Here is an 18044-nt window from a genome sequence, read left to right as displayed (position 1 = left end):
AGTACTCTGAGGCCTCGGTCATTAATAGCACTGAGGGCAAATGGTTGGGGGCCCCTTCAGGTTTGGAGGCCCTAAGCAGCCACCTACTTTTGCCTAATGGAAGCGCCGCCTCTGAGTGCTCCAATGTGGTTTTAAAATCCTTCACGAGAATCAACTAGAAAATTTCAGACCTGGAATTGCCCATCTCTACTGAACTAAGGAGCTGTTAACTTGGAAACCACCGCTTCATGACATCACAAGGTGGAACAGAGCCTTTTGAGCTTTGGAGATATAGACAGACTAAAAATAATGGATTACTCATACACGAACGAAACCAAACACAACTCCGGGAATGGTTTTGAGGCATTAACAACATTCTAACATAGATTACAACTCACAAAAGTCTACTTTGTGTTTAAAGAACTTCAAGAGTTCATCTGAAGGCCCTGTACGTAATTTTGTCCATGTACTTGAACAAAATCCTCTTGCCCCAGTACAGATTTATCGTATAAGCAGCTCTTGTGTTCCGCTCCATGCAGTCTGCAACTAATTAGAAAGTATTTTATTGTCAATTGAATCAGGAAGTGCAGAAAGTTAACTAGTTGGCATTATCTGTTATCGTGTTTATGGAAAGCTTTACTGAAATGAAATACTGTATGCAGAAAAAGATAATTATATCTTAATTATTGCTTTTTTATATACTTATACATTGTTTAAAGTGCAATTGTTGTTCTGGAGTTATGCCTAATTAATTAATATTGAGTATATATAGCCTCTATAATTAAAACTATTACAAAAAATACTAATACTAAACAAGGGTATAAAGTGATATTCCTGCACTTTTGTGGTTAATTCAGGGTCCATTCACCTTTTATGCGATACTTTAATCTCAACCAACACATTTACTGGGAATTTTAGCACATTTCTGCAAATTGTTAAAATATTATCTGAATACTGTAGAAAAAAAGAGATTATTTAAAAGAGATTAATTTTTGTCTATACTGTTCTTCCATATTAATGTGCCCCAGAGATTTACAGAAGTTAAGTTGGGAGGGGTTAGAAAATTTCCAGATGTTAAAAAAATATATATATTATTATTATTACTTCAAAACCAATCACAATTTATTTCAGTCAAGAATGCCAGTACTAATAAATGCCTCAGAATGCAGACGGCTACATCTATAAATTGATTTCTTTTGTGAAAACTCCACAGACAAAAACAGCCCCAGTCTGCATGAGGTGGTTCGCCCCCAGCTCTTGGCAGCGTTTTGAAACAGGAGCCCGGGCCCCCACCAGCCCCTTACCTTTGTGATATAATCTTGTAGGCGTCCGGGAGGTAGCAGTTGACGTTCTCCATCTGGAAAGGGTCAGCGTCACAGATCTTGTCGTCGGTTCGCCCGTAGTTGGCCGTCTCGATCATGATGACATCACTCCCCGGGCAGCGCAGATCGATGGCGTACCCTTCACACGAGAGCTCCCTCCTGACCAGGCCGAACGGCAGGGCAGCGCGACTGAAAGCTGTCACAGAGAGAGAGAAAGAGAGAAAGCGGGTAAGAAAAGACCTGAAGGAATCACGGCTTGAATCTACTATGTTTTTAAACTCTATAGACTTTCACAAGAATCATTTCATGATTTCAGCCCTGGATTTACCAAACTACTGAACTAAAGGTAAAAGACTAACTTGAAAACTACCAGTTCATGACATCAGAAGCAAGTATTTTTTGGTATATTTTGCTAAATTATTTTGTTACAGCAATGCAGTTTTGTTGCTTCTTTTGAACAGGGCTCATCGAACTTTTTTCTCTGGGGGTCACATTATCTCTCCTGATTGTGATGGGGGCCGGGGTTGGGTCGGCCGTGTAACAGAATTGTATGACCCTGACGACGCAGATTATATTCTTTGAAAACCGCCACACTTTCTTTACATAACAGACAAACTGCACGGTCCTTACACTGAACAAAAAAAATAATCGGTCGTCCACTGTTCTTTGAAAACTCTGCACTGTCTATCGACTTTTTGTACTTTAACACGAGCCATTTTGCTGTCCTTAACTGCACTTCAGTACTCTGTGCGCACCTTGACTGTTACTGTTGCTTGTCAGGAGATGAAAATTTAGGGGCAAATATGAATACATCATATAATCATTTAAATATAAATATAAATACTTCATATAAATATAATTTTTAAATGGACAAAAATCGACAAAATACAAGATGCAGACGTGTTATTATTTGCAGAGGAGCTGAGGGGTCGGTCAAAGGGGTGAGGAGGGCCAGAGGCAGCCCGTGGGCCTTAGTTCGATGACCCCTGGTTTAGAAGAAGTAAACTCGTTTATGTGACACATTTGAAATATTCACTGTTTTGATGATTAAAATGTTTTTGTTTCATATTCACTTTGCACAAGAAGTGGTTTAACAAAGACTTTTAGAATCACAGCCATGATTTTGCCATTATTTTTAATTCAACCATATCGATTTGAAATATATCGTATCAAACCAAAAGTGCACTGTATCGAGAGATGTATCGTATCGTGGCCTATGTATGGAGGTATGTATCATATCAGCAACTTCTGAATGATACCCAGCCCTAATGATAACATGACTTAAAGCTCACAAGTGTCAGTTTTACTCAGTACAGGGCCTTTAACAAACATGCATGAATCAATTGAAATACAACTGTGAGTAAGCCAATGATGCAGAGAAAGTAGCTCATAAAAGTCTTTTTTTCATATAATATGTCCCTTTAATGATGTTGAACACAGTATTTGACTTGCTCCAAATGTCAGACTTTGAAAAGTTTTGTAAACATTTGTAACCAACTTTTTTGTAATGGGGTTTGAGCAATCACCATGAAATCCTATAATTATTTCAATAATTCTCAAATGCCATATAAGGTCTCTACTGCAATGACATCTTCGTCTACCAATTTATCCATTAAGGCAATTTTGTACTATGTCTGCGGTTCAGCCCACCTTCTACAGATCTCCAGCGCGCTTTAAAACAGACAAAAGAAATACTTGAGCAAATAAAATTAATGGCTTAAAAGGATCTGCGCTTTAATACAACAAAGACCACACATTACGCTGGAAGATTCCTCCGGCACAAAATAATAGACAACAGCAGCCCGGTGTTTACCACAGTTTAAACAGCAAGGCCATTACGCACCAAACCGAAATAGGCAAAGACGAAACAATCCATCTCCCCAGTTCTCTGTGGTCTTCACTTGTTGGCGGGGACATGGACTAAAAATCATGGGAGACCAATGGTGACCTCATAAATTCTTGAGCAAATATAAAAGACGACGCTAAAGCTAGAAGATAGTTTGTTTTACAGTTCTACAAGCTAACTCATTTGTTTCTCTTCCTTTATGTGCTCTGGGAAGTAAAGATAGAGGGGAAAAGGCTGGATCCCGGTAGAATGGAGTGTAATATAATCTATTCTACAGTGTCTGTGATCGAAGAGGGGACTGTCTGGAGTCCACACGGGAGGAAAAATCTATACATGGAACACAACAGATGGGAGCAGCAGCTAAACAGCACTACTTTAGGGGAAATTAACTATTTAAATCAGGCCTGTCCCCACTTTCTGAAAATATTGAGGACGTGCTGGGGTTTTCAGGGTTTAGCAGCAGATGTTAGTTACTGTGGAAAATGTAACAGTGAGGTTTAACTGTGGGGTAGAGATTGTTGTAAAGTCTTCAGTGGGTAGAGAATAAAGGGAAAACTTACAACACAAGTCCCAAGGTTCAAGGTAAATTTTGGTTATGGGTTCGTCACCTGGTTGATTCCATGGAGATGTCATTGCTCTGCCTGGAATGTTCCACAGTGTGACATTAAACAGCTCTACCTTTGATTTATTCAATTACAGGTGGCTTTCTATCTCAGAAATACCCAGAAAAGCAGGTATTCTGACCACTGATACTTCAAAACTATAATGTGTTATTTATTACTTGTTACTGTCATTGCAATATTACTGCATTTAAAATGTAAGGCATTACTCTACTCTACATTACTTTTAAGTTACTCTCACCAAAATAACTTGCGTGGTATACGAACTGAACCGAGGACTGAACCAGGACTAACCTTGGAATCTAGGACTGCCCCTGAGAGAACCTCGAGCCCGTGGAGCAGGGTGTTCACAAAGCGCAATCAGGCATCAGACAGAGCTCCATGCAGGTCCTTTCGCCCGCAGTTACCCAAAAGTCTATGCGGGCACACCACAGGGCCCATCCCAACACTTGGAACCATAACAATGGCGCTTCACCACTGCTGACATCGCGGTGATTTTGGCAAATTTGTATGAAGAAAAACAAAAAACCCACCACTTCAACCCAGGTAAAAAATGCATTGTAACGCTCTTTACTGACATTTGTACAGATTAAAAAATTACAACTTTTTTTCCTGTAATGCCTTGCATTACTGTGTTTTATATCACGTTACTCCCAACACTGATTCTGACTGCAAGCGGGGTTGCCTCTCCACAGACCTGACCTATAATTTGGTCTGGTTTGATCTCGATGAAGATAGAAAGTGTGAAGTATTTCAGACAAAGTAATCACATCTCCATGGGCAAAAGTATTTGACGGAGCCTCTACCAGAAAATGCACTTTTAAGTCTACAGATTTACAATGTATTGAAAGAAACAACTGTAAAAATAAACTGTGTGTGAAGCTTGTACTCACTCGTTATTGTAGTCTACATGCCAGCAACTAGCTTGTCATTTCAAATAGTTGAATACATCAGCCAGAGGCTACATGCTAATGGTAACTGACTCACAGGTATGCTGGGAGTTGAATTGTAAAACCAGATATCTCCATTTTGGAAAAAAAATGAATGCATTTGGCTGTACAAAGTAGAGTAAAACTGCAAGCCTTCGAATACTTTTCATAATACCTGTTTCTGCAAACCAACCATAGTCCAACAAATACCACAACTTGTTAATGTGGTTTACTTAATCATATATGTACCAAGCATACAAGCCAGGCCACTTAGCTCAGCTTATTTGAGTAGCAGGTCATGCCATTGTTATTAGCATATTTGTTAGTGACAGTGTATGTTAATGAACACATCTGAGACACATGTAAACACACTGCCTGGAGATGATTTTCCTCCATTGTTATGTTAAGATATTAATGTAAGCTCACTCTGTAAACAGACATCTGAGTCTGTGGGTAAATGCATGAACTCTAACTGTCTTATATTAGGTATTAAACCAAATTACAACAATAGCTTACTACGTTTTAGAATTATGTGTCTGCAGTTTTAAAAAACACACTTTCACTTAAATGAACCACTTCGTAAATCAGTGGTTATCAAGCTTAAAAACTTTTGCTGAACCTACGATTTTCATTCTCTTACTAAGTACAACGTTAAGTCATGGACGAGGAAACAAGGAGAGAAATCCATTATCTGAGGTCTAAATGATCCAGTGTGGAAAAAAGTAACTGTCTGCAATTCAGGGAAAACAATTAGGTACAAATCTAAGTAGAACATGCAAATGTGTTCCATTTAAGACACGCAAGACGAGCACCGCATCAACTGCCAATAATCGCGTTGTTTGCAGCTCTAGTGGGTCCCTGAGGGGGCCAAGAGCATTTGGATTTTCTGCACTACTCTGTCCTAATTAGCCCCGCTTTCAGCCCCTTACCTCTACAGAGCTCCCATTGGCCCTGCTTTTAGCCCCTTACCTCTGCACAGCTCCCATTGGCCCAGCTTTTAGCCTCTTCACTCTGCTGCTCTCCCATTGGCCCTACTTTCAGCCCCCTACCTCTGTTGCGCTCCCATTGGTTGCTGTGCTTTGTCATGTACAAACACTTCCACCCCAGGACCGCCTCGCCCCCTCACTCTAATTACGCTCACACGTTTGACAGTCAGGCCCTGCCGCAATTAGCATTGTTTGAACGGCTTCAGCCTGAGAGCTCCAGACTTGAAATCCTTACCCCTTAAACCCCGGCCCACATGTCTGCTAGTCATTTTAGCCTGCTGCGCTCGGCTCGCTTATAATGATATTCTGTGTCAGTCCGCACATGTCACACTAGCTCCAGCAGGAGAAAAAAAAATCTATGTAACATGAATCTATTCATCGAAACGGCAGCCGTTCAGAATAGTACAAATGGTATGAATTGTCAGTCCACTCTGCACTGGAGAGAAACTTGTACGGCTTGGTTTAAAAATAGCCATCTAATGCTCTAATGCTGCAGATGGTTTATTAGCATACATGTTAGGATGTCAGTTATTGATTCAATTACGTGATACGTTGACTTGACAGATGAGTGAAAAGTCGGTTCGTACATGTAAAACGAATGAGACAGACAAAATTAATCTTGTTAATCCGCTATTTCATATACGGTTGGGCATCATTCACAAGTTGCTGTACGATACCTACCTCGATACATAGGCCACAATACAATACATACCTTGATACATAGGCCAAGATACGATACATACATCGATACACATGCCACTATACGATGCATACCTTAGTACATAGGCCAAGATACGATACATACATCGATACATAGGCCACGATATGATACATACCTTGATACATAGGCCATGATACATATCTCGATACACAGACCACAATACGATACATACCTTAGTACATAGGCCATGATACTATACATACATCGATACATAGGCTACGATACGATACATACCTCGATACATATGCCACGATACGATACATACCTCGATACATAGGCCACGATACAATACATATCTTGATACAGTGAGCTTACGATTCGATACGATTGAATACGATATATTTCTATCGATTCGGTTCAATAAAAAATAAAAGCTAAATCATGTCTAAATCATCAAATTAGAGAAAATATCAAATGTGTCGCTTAAACGAGTTTCCTTCCTCTGAACAAATAACAAAACTGTAGCACTGTAACAAAATAATTTTGTAAAATATACCAAAAAATACTCTTGACGATATATCGATACAGCAGCCCACGGTATTGATATTGTATCATCACATTAAACGATTCATATTTTTGCACACCCCTAATTTCATATTTGCATTGTTTTCTTGTACATAGCTGAGAGATATATTTGTTTTACTATATTACTGTTTTTTTACATTTTTACTGGTACATTGACATTTATATAATTATGCCTTATTTGACATCAGTCTCTTGTTATTTTTGCTACTTATTTTGAATTTATTATTAACATTTATATTCCTGCTCTTTGTTATTATAATATATTTGATGTGTGAGCAACTGTGTCCAAATAATTTCCCTTGTGGCTCAATAAAGTTTGTCTAAATCCAAGTCAAAGTCTAAAGTTTGCGAGTCTTTTTTGCCCGCTGTGCTCGTCTCAGTTATGATATGGCGTCTCCGTACATATGCTGTACTGCAAGAACATAACATAAATGAGATTCTCTGAGCAGCCTCGATCTAAAATGCAAATTGTGTAAATTGGAGATAAACTTCCTCTGAGGATTGATGAGCCATCTTTTCTTCATTGCCCATATGGATTCTGGGATAAAGAGCTTCACTGAGGGTAAAACTCAAAATACATTAAATTGCATGCAGATATTGGAGAACGTTTGGTACATATTAAACCGGCTTTTATCTGTCAATATCAATATGAAAAGAACACCAAAGTACCTGATCAAAGTGCTGCTAAATCCTCCAGATGCGAGCTATTACTCACTACGAGCAAGTTCACATTTTAAAAAGAATGAATATGACATGATATTAAAAAAATGAGACAAAAGTTCTATTTTAGAGAGAATTATTCGCAATAAATAATCCCTTTACTTAGACTTAGACAAACTTTATTGATCCACAAGGGAAATTATTTGGACACAGTAGCTCACACATCATAATATAATAACAAAGCGCAAAAATATAAATGGTAATAATACATTTTAAAAAAGCAAAAATAACAAGAGACTGGTGTCAAATAAGGCATAATTGTGTAAATGTATATGTACAAATGAAAGTAAAAACTATAGTAATGTCTCTCAGCTACAGTACATGCGCTTTGTACGAGAGGACATAACAATGCAAGTCATTTCAACCCGTCATGCTTGACTAGTTTCTAATCATGTATTATGTCAGTTTACATGTGATGTCGCACCAGGGCATGATGGGAAACAGCATGTAACATAAAGCATTGAATAAGCATTGCTGGAATGTAGTTCACATGGGGATAATCTGGTCTCACAATATAACACAAAGGTATAAATGTTGTCACTACACCAGCAGACATTTCATTAGCATCGCCGTGTTCTGTCATAGGGCTGCTCGATTATGGAAAAAGAATCATTATAGGTCAATCATGATTATTCAAATGATTACATTTTGAGTTATACGATGCATTTATTCTAGCCTGATTCATCAGCCGGTTTCACTTTGTGGAAACTGTCTGACCTCACTGCATTAGGATTTGTTCGCTCAATTGAAGGCGAGTACTTTTTTTATTTAACCAATCGCTGCTATTTGGTCGTGACATATGTAATGCACCAAATCCTGCAGGAAGAAGTGCGTCTTTCCCCTCGATAAAATTCACCAAACATTCTCTTTGTTGCCAACACAGAATGTATGGCTTCATCTACATCCATCTCAAGCGCTTTGTTTACTGTTGTGCTGTACCACAAAAGGGACCCAGACAGGCGCTGGACTTTGAAGTCACAGCTTTACAGCTCTTCACTGATTGGCCGGTACACGGTCTACAACTTCCGGGGTTTTTGCAAACCGTCTAGTGTATTTTGATTCCTGACCTAGTCGCTGGTGAGAAATTAAATTGAGCGGAGGCACAAGGTGGCAACAGCCTGTCTACATTTATTCATCATCTCTCTCTTTCAAAAAAAAACAGACTTTGTTATTGATAATTTACACAAAACATTCAAATTGAAAATAAATATTGGTTACAAATATATACTTAGAGCAGCTTTGCGATGTATAAAATTAAAAAATGTATGAAATAAGGCATAGAAAAAGCATATAAGCATCCAAAATATTGCGATATCATATCATCAAAAATCTTAGAATAATACCGTGGGCCATCACATTATATCAAATTAGTTTCTTTGCTTAAATGCATTTTTTTTATAGAAGCAATAGAATCCCTAATAAACATCAGGAACTACATATCCCATGATTCATTTCAGTGCAGACAACATGAAGAAATATGTTTTTGACTTGAATTCTTGTGATTACGACGGTAATAATTCACACCAAAATCTTGTCAGGGTATTTTAAATCAGCCTCTCCAAAATATCTCAATAAATATCGTACCGTGAGATGCATATTGTGATAATATTGTACCAAGTGATTTGGATATCGTTACATCTCTATTATGAGATCATTGGACACACAAATTGAAATCGCGATCAAAATTCAATTAATTGCACAGCCTTAATCTGTCAAATGGCCAGTGCATTATGAAGCGGAATGCTGTTTGTTTTACGTGAGTTATCAAAGAAGTCTTGCACAGATATAGTGAAAATGAGGTGACAGAAACATCAGCTTAAGGCCTAGATCATGTTTTATGTGAGTTTACAAGTGACGTTGCGCTGTGGCATGTGAAAACAGGATGTGACATGAAGCATTGACGCTAGAATGTAGTTCACGTGGGGATAATGTCGTCTCACAATATAAAACAAAGGTATCAATGTGGTTCCTACACCAGCAGACATTTCATTAGCATAGCCGTGATCTGTCTAATGGCCAGTAGATTCTGCTTATCTGGACTGTTTATCACCTCATTACGAGACGACAGAGCCGCGGCGACGTAAGTGTAGGGCTGTGGGGGTCATTCCATCTATTCCAATAACTGATACAATTACGCGCACCTCTCAGAAAACCTGTCCAACGAACTAGAAGATGAAAACGGCAGAGTGAAGAGAGTCCTGGCTTCACTATGACGACTAATGATCTGCCCTGCTCGCCATTTGTCATAGCAGGAGTGACGGGTTTATCGTAGCGGCTACGCTCACCCAGAATGCACTGGGAAGAGGTTTTTTTTTTTTTTTTTTTTTTTTTTTTTTTTGCGAGTAGACTTTAGAAAAAAAAAAAAGCAATCTGCTTTCATGACCTTTTTCCTTATTGTCCCATGCAGATTTGGAGCATCCGTCACAGCGCTATGACACGGAGGCGGAGCACTGTCAGCAGAAGTCTATAGCAATTGATTACACCTGGGTCTCACTAACCTCGTCCTCCAGCCTCCACAGTATAGATCGCACTGGTCATAGGCTAACAGTACATCAATTAGGGGGAGTAGCTACACTGTACTGGCGGCCCAAGGAACAAATTATCTCTTCTCCAAACTGCGGGTAGCCTCAGCCTCATTAATGACCATCTTGTCAGCCTGTAATTGGCCAAGTAATGACAAATCTGTCTAAAAGCTTCAAATACATATAAAAGGGAGATTTTTGCTCAATGGAGATGGAATGTATTTCAATGTGAAGATACTAAAGATCCAGCGTTTGAGCTAAAGAAGAAAACTGGGACATCAAAAGTTTAAGAAGATATTTTTTCAAATCTATTTCCAGAGGAATTTGCAAAGAAAACACAAATGTCAGTGTCTTACAGAGGTATGAAACGATTGTGGTGCTTTGTTTGACTGCTCAACTTTGCAGCAGCCAAAGACTGCAGCAGAAGGGCATCAGCTGCAGTGAGAACGGTGTCGAGAAAACTGGAAGAGAAAAATCCATAACACAATTCTGCCAGGGTGTGAATCCAGGAAAGACTGCTCTGTTCTTATCAGCCATTCTGATTAACATTAAATGCCACAGTCAGGGTGGGAATTAAAATGGTTTTATAGGAAACATTTAGTCTAATCGCCATGGTAACCACTCTTGCTAAGCTTTAATTGGCTGAGATCCCTATTCCTGGCTTTGTTGACACAAAGCTTTATCGCGTATTCTGGTCAGTGAGTGACTGGGGAAAGTAGCTTTTGAGAATCCTCCCCCTGACCTGCCCGCTAAGCCTCCTATTGAGCTCAAGAGGGCAAAGCCAGGGACAGCACTGCTCCTCAGTGTGATGCATCTGCCCCGTTTTCTTCTCCTTCACTTGACAGGCTATAATTCAGCCCTGACAATCCCTCCTCATAATACATATTTTGTTTTCTATCAACACCCTTGAAATTGGAAGTGGCACTGTGGCTCAGATGGGTGTGCCTGAAGCCATTCGCGGAGTTACACTCTGAGGCTTTTAACACCCTGGAGATGAAACAGGAGATAATGAAGCTTTGGTGAAGATATTGGCGTTTGGCAACAGACCGTAGCCCCAGACCTCGCCATAAAAGATTCCTGGCAAACTACTTCAATTTAATGAATAAATTACACCTGCACTCAATGTCCCCAAAAAAGTAAAGCTTTTCTATTATTTCTATTGTTATTTTGAATATGTTTCTGCCAGCAATTTGATTCAGTACAGTACTCCCCATAGCTGAATCAAAGAAAAGACTCTTTCTTATTTTTAAATTGCAGATTTCATTACATTTACAAAGAAATAGTTTAAATTAATTGGTCTTAACTGAAAAAAAAGAATATTTATATAAAATGGAGATTTGCATTCTAGCCATACGCAAATTACACATATGTTGGGGATGATCTTTGGCGCATTCAAAACTCATCGTGACCAACCTTTAACCTCGCCACCTCCACTGTCAAGACATCAGACTGTGGGAGCAAAAACTATAGAGGAATGTTGAATTTTTAAAAACTGGGCCACTTCTGGAGGGGAGACACGGTGGCGAGACCTGCCATAGACTGAGTGCAAAGGCGTTGGTTGATGGTTGTCATCTTCCATTAAGGCTCCTTTGATTGGCCTTTGTGAGCCTGGAAACGGCAAACAGCTGCATGCAAATGGGCCCGTTTCCCCACGGCTGGCCCCCATTGTTGTAGGCCCCAGCTTGACAGGGACTCTTTCTCAGGAGCATAAAGGCGGGTGTAGCCTTTAGTCAAATAAGAGTGCCCCCATAGAGGTCCCAGCATGACTACTCGAAGGCTGTTTGTCTTTTTATGTTGGTTTATTCTTAATATTACTGGTAGCCAACGTGTTTGCAAGATCTTAAGAGTCAAGCGCTTCCTCCAACGCCAGGGGAAGCCTCCATAATCCAATATCCGGCGCCTATCACACTGGTCTTACTGCATGTTGGCTCAGGCGAGGGAGACATTTGGAAGCAGAGTAAATTAAAAACATATTTGAATTTGTAATATTGGAGAACAAAGCGTCATCTGTTGTTTGTCTCGATTTCCTGTCTTACTGTGTTTCCTAGACAGCTCCATGGAACAATATCAAGCCATATGTGCAGGAGACCTTGTGTGAACCGTAAACTGGACTGTGAGGCTTCACGATCTATCAAGATCACTAACCACTACATCTAAAAAACAAACTGTTATCAGGTTCAAAGGATGGTTCTCCGTGTAATAGATATTTTGTTTTTGCCTTTCGCTGACTATACAGTTTGAACTTTTGTATCTGACCTGGGATTACTTTGCAAAGATTCTTTTTTATCACTTCCAAACAACTTTCCATGTTAGTTGACCGTTTTTTCACGCACTGTTAACTTCTAGGAGCACTATATAACTTTTCTGTTTGGGGGTCCGCCTCCTGTTTGTCTCTGTATTGATTTGTGACTCGAATGCTCCACAGGCTGCATCCATCTTGCATTGATTTAATCCCAGGTGTTTTTATTGCTCAGAAATATCTTCAACTACATGCATTCTTACTGTGAGCATGGTCGCCTCTCCACAGACATGACCTGCAGTGTTGCCTTAAAGGTGCATTGTGTAATGTTTATGATGGAGTGTCCACTACCACTTCTCTCCATGTAGATGTTATTGGCTCGGCTAGAAAGTTTCATAGTATGGCATTAAGCGTGGCATGAATCTCCAAGGAGTTAAGCAGGTGATGCTACCAGGCTGTGTAACAGGTCAGATCTACAGAGAGGCAATCCCGCTCACTGTGAGAATGCATGTTTTTTGAGGTATATTTGAGCAATAAAACAAACATAATAAAGGGTAGATAAATGCATGCATTTAAACTAGAAAACCAGACAAGTTAGACAATTCCCAGGCACATTTAATGCCATATTGTGGAACATTCCTGGCATATCCATGGAAACAAGAAGCTTGTGGATACTGACAACAAAAAGGTGGAAAGTAAATAATTACATTTACTCACGTTACTGTTATTGAGTAATTAGTATTTTTTAGTTTATAGTTTTTGACATAGGTAATTTTACTTTTACTTGAGTACATTTTGACCCAAGTATTTTACTTTATTACATTGGAATCCACCCACGTTACTGAGTAAAATCAGACTGATAGAGAAAAAAAACAGGAAGTTTGTTGTTCATTGAAAAGAGCACAGATTAGAGCTACAAACTTCAAAATCAACTCCTGCTCAAAATGAAGAGAAGCTTTACAGTCTGATACCGTAGTTTTCAGTGGGCAGAATATTCTGGAGGGCATGGCACTTTTTCATTTCTTTTATCAGCAATCCGTGTGCAATGTGTGCAACATTTTCATTTTGCGCACTTTGATTTCAGTTTAATTTTATTTCTTTTTTATTGTAGTGTTGTGAGTTGGACCATATAATTCAGAATTTGTTAAATTTGTAAAATTTTTTGAATAAAAAGTTCAATAAAGTTCTATTAAAAGAAGGAAGAGCTCAGTGTTAGTAAGTGTTCGTAAGCTCAGTTATCTGCAAGTTTGCACTGAACAAAGTTTGCACTGTATCACCTAAAAGTTGACTAAAACAATTTGTGCTGGATTACATTTATGACTCATCCTTTTTTACATAAAATAATTGAAGGTAATTAAGTATTTTTACTCAAATTACATTTTAAATAAAGTGCTTTTTTACTTTTACTCAAGTAGGTTTTTAGATGGTTACATTTACTTTTACTTAAGTAGGAATCAAACTAAGTAAAGATACTTTTACTTATTTACAATTTCTTTTTCCACCTCTGAACGACCATAAAATTTATGCAGTGCAACTTTAAAATGCAGCTTTTCTAATTATATTCAACTAGCAGCACCAATCTTCTTTTCTAACATTTAGGAACCCCGGCTTCAACTGTTACCAAACTTCATAGTAACACATCAGCTCTACACTGAAACAGGAAACCACTCAAACTCCATTTTGACATCCTTAAACGTGAAACCCATCCACATCCGCACCATCCAGGCACCGAGTGTGACCCTCCCAGCACACTCCAAGCACACAAAGGAGCGAGGTGCCAGATGAGCCAGGAGATTTGGGATTTTGCAAAATAACACCTGTATCTCCGACAAAAGACAACACCTGAGAACTGTTTTGCAGCGCGCCCATCTTCCCCCCCGTCATCTCACATTTCATTTCAAACTGTCGACAAAAGCGAGCGAAAACACACACTGAAAATCTAGTTGGACATATGGCACCGTCTCCCTTGACACCTAAGTCCCTCGCTCCGGTCCACCTTGCTGGGAATAGTTTCTAAAGACAGTGTCAGACAAGACCGCAAGGCCCCGAGGCTATACCCCGCCTTTCCGAGACTGCTGCTATGAGACACTCTCGATTCCGATATGAGGATTTGAAAATAGCAACTGGCAATACATGGCCCGAGTCCATTTGTGGTTACATGAGGATGGCGAGCTGGTATTCCTTTTCTCTTATACAGACAAGAATCCACGCGCTGCTACTTTAAATTCAAAACCACGCGTCTGTGTTCGTGTCCACGGCTCTAATTCACTTCTCGGGGTGAAAAAGAGATGTAAGAGGGTAGTGGAGAATGCGCTGGCCTGTGGTGACTAGTTAAATACATTTTAAAAAACGGAGAGCTTTGTCATATTACCTGAGCCGGAGCAACCCCGATCAACCCCGCTGACAGCTCTTAACTCCTCAGGTGGCTTCATTATTCCCACTTTGGAGTGCCGTAAAAATGTTACACACGAGAATAAATGTTGAGGTGGGAGTGAGTTTGATTTTTCTTTTTTTTTTTGGACATGAGTTATCAAAGAAACTATAATATCAGGATATAATGGCAATCAGGAACTCGGGCTCGGTCTTGCGCAGAAATAGTGAAAATGAGGTATTCACTGAGACAAAAACACAAGCTACTCTAATTGTCCAGACATGTACTTTTGACAATTCACAAAAAAAACATTGTGTGACTTTTCTGTTGAAGGGCCCCTTAAATGCTTTTCTCCTTGGAGATGTTATTGCTTGGTCTGGAATGTTTCATAGTGTGCAGGGTTAAAACGGTCTTGGAAGTCCTGGAAAAGTTATGGACATTTGCAAATTCAGTGAAAGATTTGGAAAAGTCATGGAATTTTAATATCCCTTTCATGCAATTACGGTGTTCTCTTAGGTTATCATTATGATTTTTTCCAAAGGTATGTGCCTTTTGTTTGAAAGAGACGACAATAAATGCCCTGACAGTATTTTGAATGTTAAAAAACTATAATCCAAAACAATATGGTGAGTGGAAAGAGTTAACATTTTATATTTACAGTAGTCCTAAAAGTATGATCATGGAAAATTCACTTTAGGTTATGAAAAAGTCAGGAAAGTTTTGAAATGTTGTCAGTGAAAAAGAGTAGACCGCCTGTGTATGGTATTCAACTTTTCTACCTTCATGGAGACTAAACCAGACCAAGTTGCAGGTCAGATCTGTGGAGAGACGACCCCACTCAGTCAGAATGTTTTTTTCTAGGTATTTCTGAGCAATAAAACCACCTGTGATTTAATAAACGTAAGGTAGAGCTGTTTAATGTCACACTGTGGAACATTCCAATCAGATCGGTAGAAATAAGCAGGTGATGGACCCTCTCCCTCTCCGTCTCTTAGATCTTTAAGATGTAGAGACAGTGTACCCTATGCAGCAACAAGGACTGGTAAAATGCAAAGAACTGATTTCATTACAAGGATAATTAATTAAACTATAAACTGAGGCTACGTTTATATGATGACGGTCTGAACAGAAGACGCAAAAATGGTGTCGCGTCTTCACTTTTTAATCCATGCTTAGACGAGCATTTTTGGGAGGAAATCTGCGTGATGCAAAAGTGTATAGAATTCAATTGGGTATGTATATGATGTAAACGTGTATGCGACGTGAGCAAGTCTGACCAGAGTTTTGCATCTTGGGCAGTGTAGATGGAAACGATACGGCGGAGCGTATTCTTTTTTTTTGCCATTTAAAGCCCCAAATCGCCGTCACCATCTAAATGAAAGGCACTTCTGATAGAATATTTTGTCATTTTTACCCGCAAGCGTTCTCACTGTATGCTTCTCTATACAGCTCTCTCAGAGATATACACTGTGCAATATTTCCGATCGTTTCACTCGGCCCCAGCTCAAACTGTACGACCAAATCACAGGGTTTAAAAATTCGCAGCTCACGATTCATTATCTCACACTACACGAAATACTTCAACAGTGTGAAACCCTCACGAGAGCCGACTGGATTTCAAACAGGTTTGATATTCTTGCGACGTACGATTGGCGATCAGGAGCTGGTCGTGAAGTTTTAATCAGGTTTTCGTTACCCCATGTTTACTACACGAAGCACGACACACGATTAAGTGAAAACTCAATCCCAAAAACAGTGGCATGAGTGAAAAACTGGCTCAGAAAAGGGCCAAAATTGCACAGTGTATGCCCGGCTTTAGGCAGACTCTTAAGCAGACTCCCTTTGAAAGAAAAAATAAGATGATAAAACTAAAATCTTGGTAAATATCCATTTTCCAAGCTTATCTGTAAGGTGTTCCGCTGTAATAGAGCATTTAGAACTGGCCAGTGTTTTTCTTTGCCCTAGATGCTACAGGCTTCAAAGACTAATTTTTCAAGCAGAATTATTTAGTTTTTGTTAGATTAAACATAAAGCACTCTGTGGGTAAAGATATTCTAATGCCTTGCTCTCCCAGTGTGTTCCCATGCTTTGTAGAGTCCCGCCAGGAGACATTACATCTACCTATAGCTCACACTGTGAATGTCAAACATGGACGCATCATTAGACCTATGACCTGAGTCGGGGCAGGCTGTCATAGACTTTTAATGGTGCATATGTTAAAATAGCTCTGGTTTTTCTCTGCTTTGTGGGCCCCCGTGTGCAGCATACCAGGCACAGTGGATTCAGAACATGATTTGTGCTGTACCAATTTGAGTTTTGCAAATGTAAATGTGTCAGCCATTTTGAATAGTTAGTTTTTTCCAGTAAAAGAGGGTCTGATCTTCACTGCTCAACATATGAGACGTTACCGATATTACAAAATACACGCTTCTTTTGTCTTTTATATTTATGTATTTTGATGTTTCACAATAGTGGATATTATAGCTGTGTCCTTGGGCAAGACTTCAACTATAATGTAAATGAAGTGCTGAGTATTTGTCGCATTGTGGAGACTAAAATCAATATACACGATCGATACTCGGTTATTATCATGATGTAAGGCTTTGTGATGTCATGTGCTATTACAGGAAGTGCTCCACTGTGTTTTTAAACTCCATCTTCACCAGAATCATTTGGATGAGGTAAAAGGAGCTGTTAACTTGAAAACTCCTGCTTCATGACATCACAAGGTGGAACAGAGCATTCTGAGATTGCAGATGACAGACTAATAATAACAGGTTACTCAAACATGGGTGAATAAAACAAATACCACTCTGGGTACATTTTTGTAGCCAGGCTGGTGCCACCTAGTGCCTCCGCTCAATTTAATTTCTCTCCAGTGACTAGGTCAGGAACGAGAATACACTAGATGGTTTGCAAGAACCCCGGAAGTTGTTAGACCGTGCACCGCACAGCTTCACAGCTTCACAGCTTCACAGCTCTTCACCAATCAGCGAAGAGCTGTGAATCCTAATGCTGCGAGGTCAGACAGTTTCCATGAAGTGAAACAGGCTGATGAACATTTCTGATGGAAGTAACAACATTCTAACAGGGCTGAAAGCTCACAAGAGTCAATTTTGAGTAATTTAAGACCTTTTTAAGATTAGGATCAGTCTCTAGGAAATTAAAATAAGAAAATAATGTCCCTATAAAGGATGTAAAAAGGATGTCTGTGTGTGGGGTTGGTGGTGGTCAGAGAGGCCGATGGCGCAGATGAACAGCCTC

General features: G+C 39.4%; 1 protein-coding gene across 1 annotated transcript in view; it reads right to left on the bottom strand.

Annotated features, from left to right (window-relative positions):
- The window catches only part of LOC110159573 (adhesion G protein-coupled receptor L2-like), a 254156-nt gene that overhangs the window by 139919 nt on the left and 96193 nt on the right, over positions 1-18044 (bottom strand). The window contains exon 3 of the mRNA XM_055151769.1: positions 1284-1497. Within this exon, the coding sequence (XP_055007744.1) occupies positions 1284-1497 (214 nt within the window). The remainder of the gene's footprint in view (positions 1-1283; positions 1498-18044) is intronic.

Source organism: Boleophthalmus pectinirostris, unplaced genomic scaffold, assembly GCF_026225935.1.
Source record: "Boleophthalmus pectinirostris isolate CB_2022bp ecotype Guang Dong unplaced genomic scaffold, ASM2622593v1 HiC_scaffold_16, whole genome shotgun sequence".
Taxonomy (NCBI): Eukaryota; Metazoa; Chordata; class Actinopteri; order Gobiiformes; family Gobiidae; genus Boleophthalmus; species Boleophthalmus pectinirostris.
The sequence above is the reverse complement of the archived record's forward strand: the minus strand, read 5'-3'. Positions and strand labels throughout refer to the sequence as shown.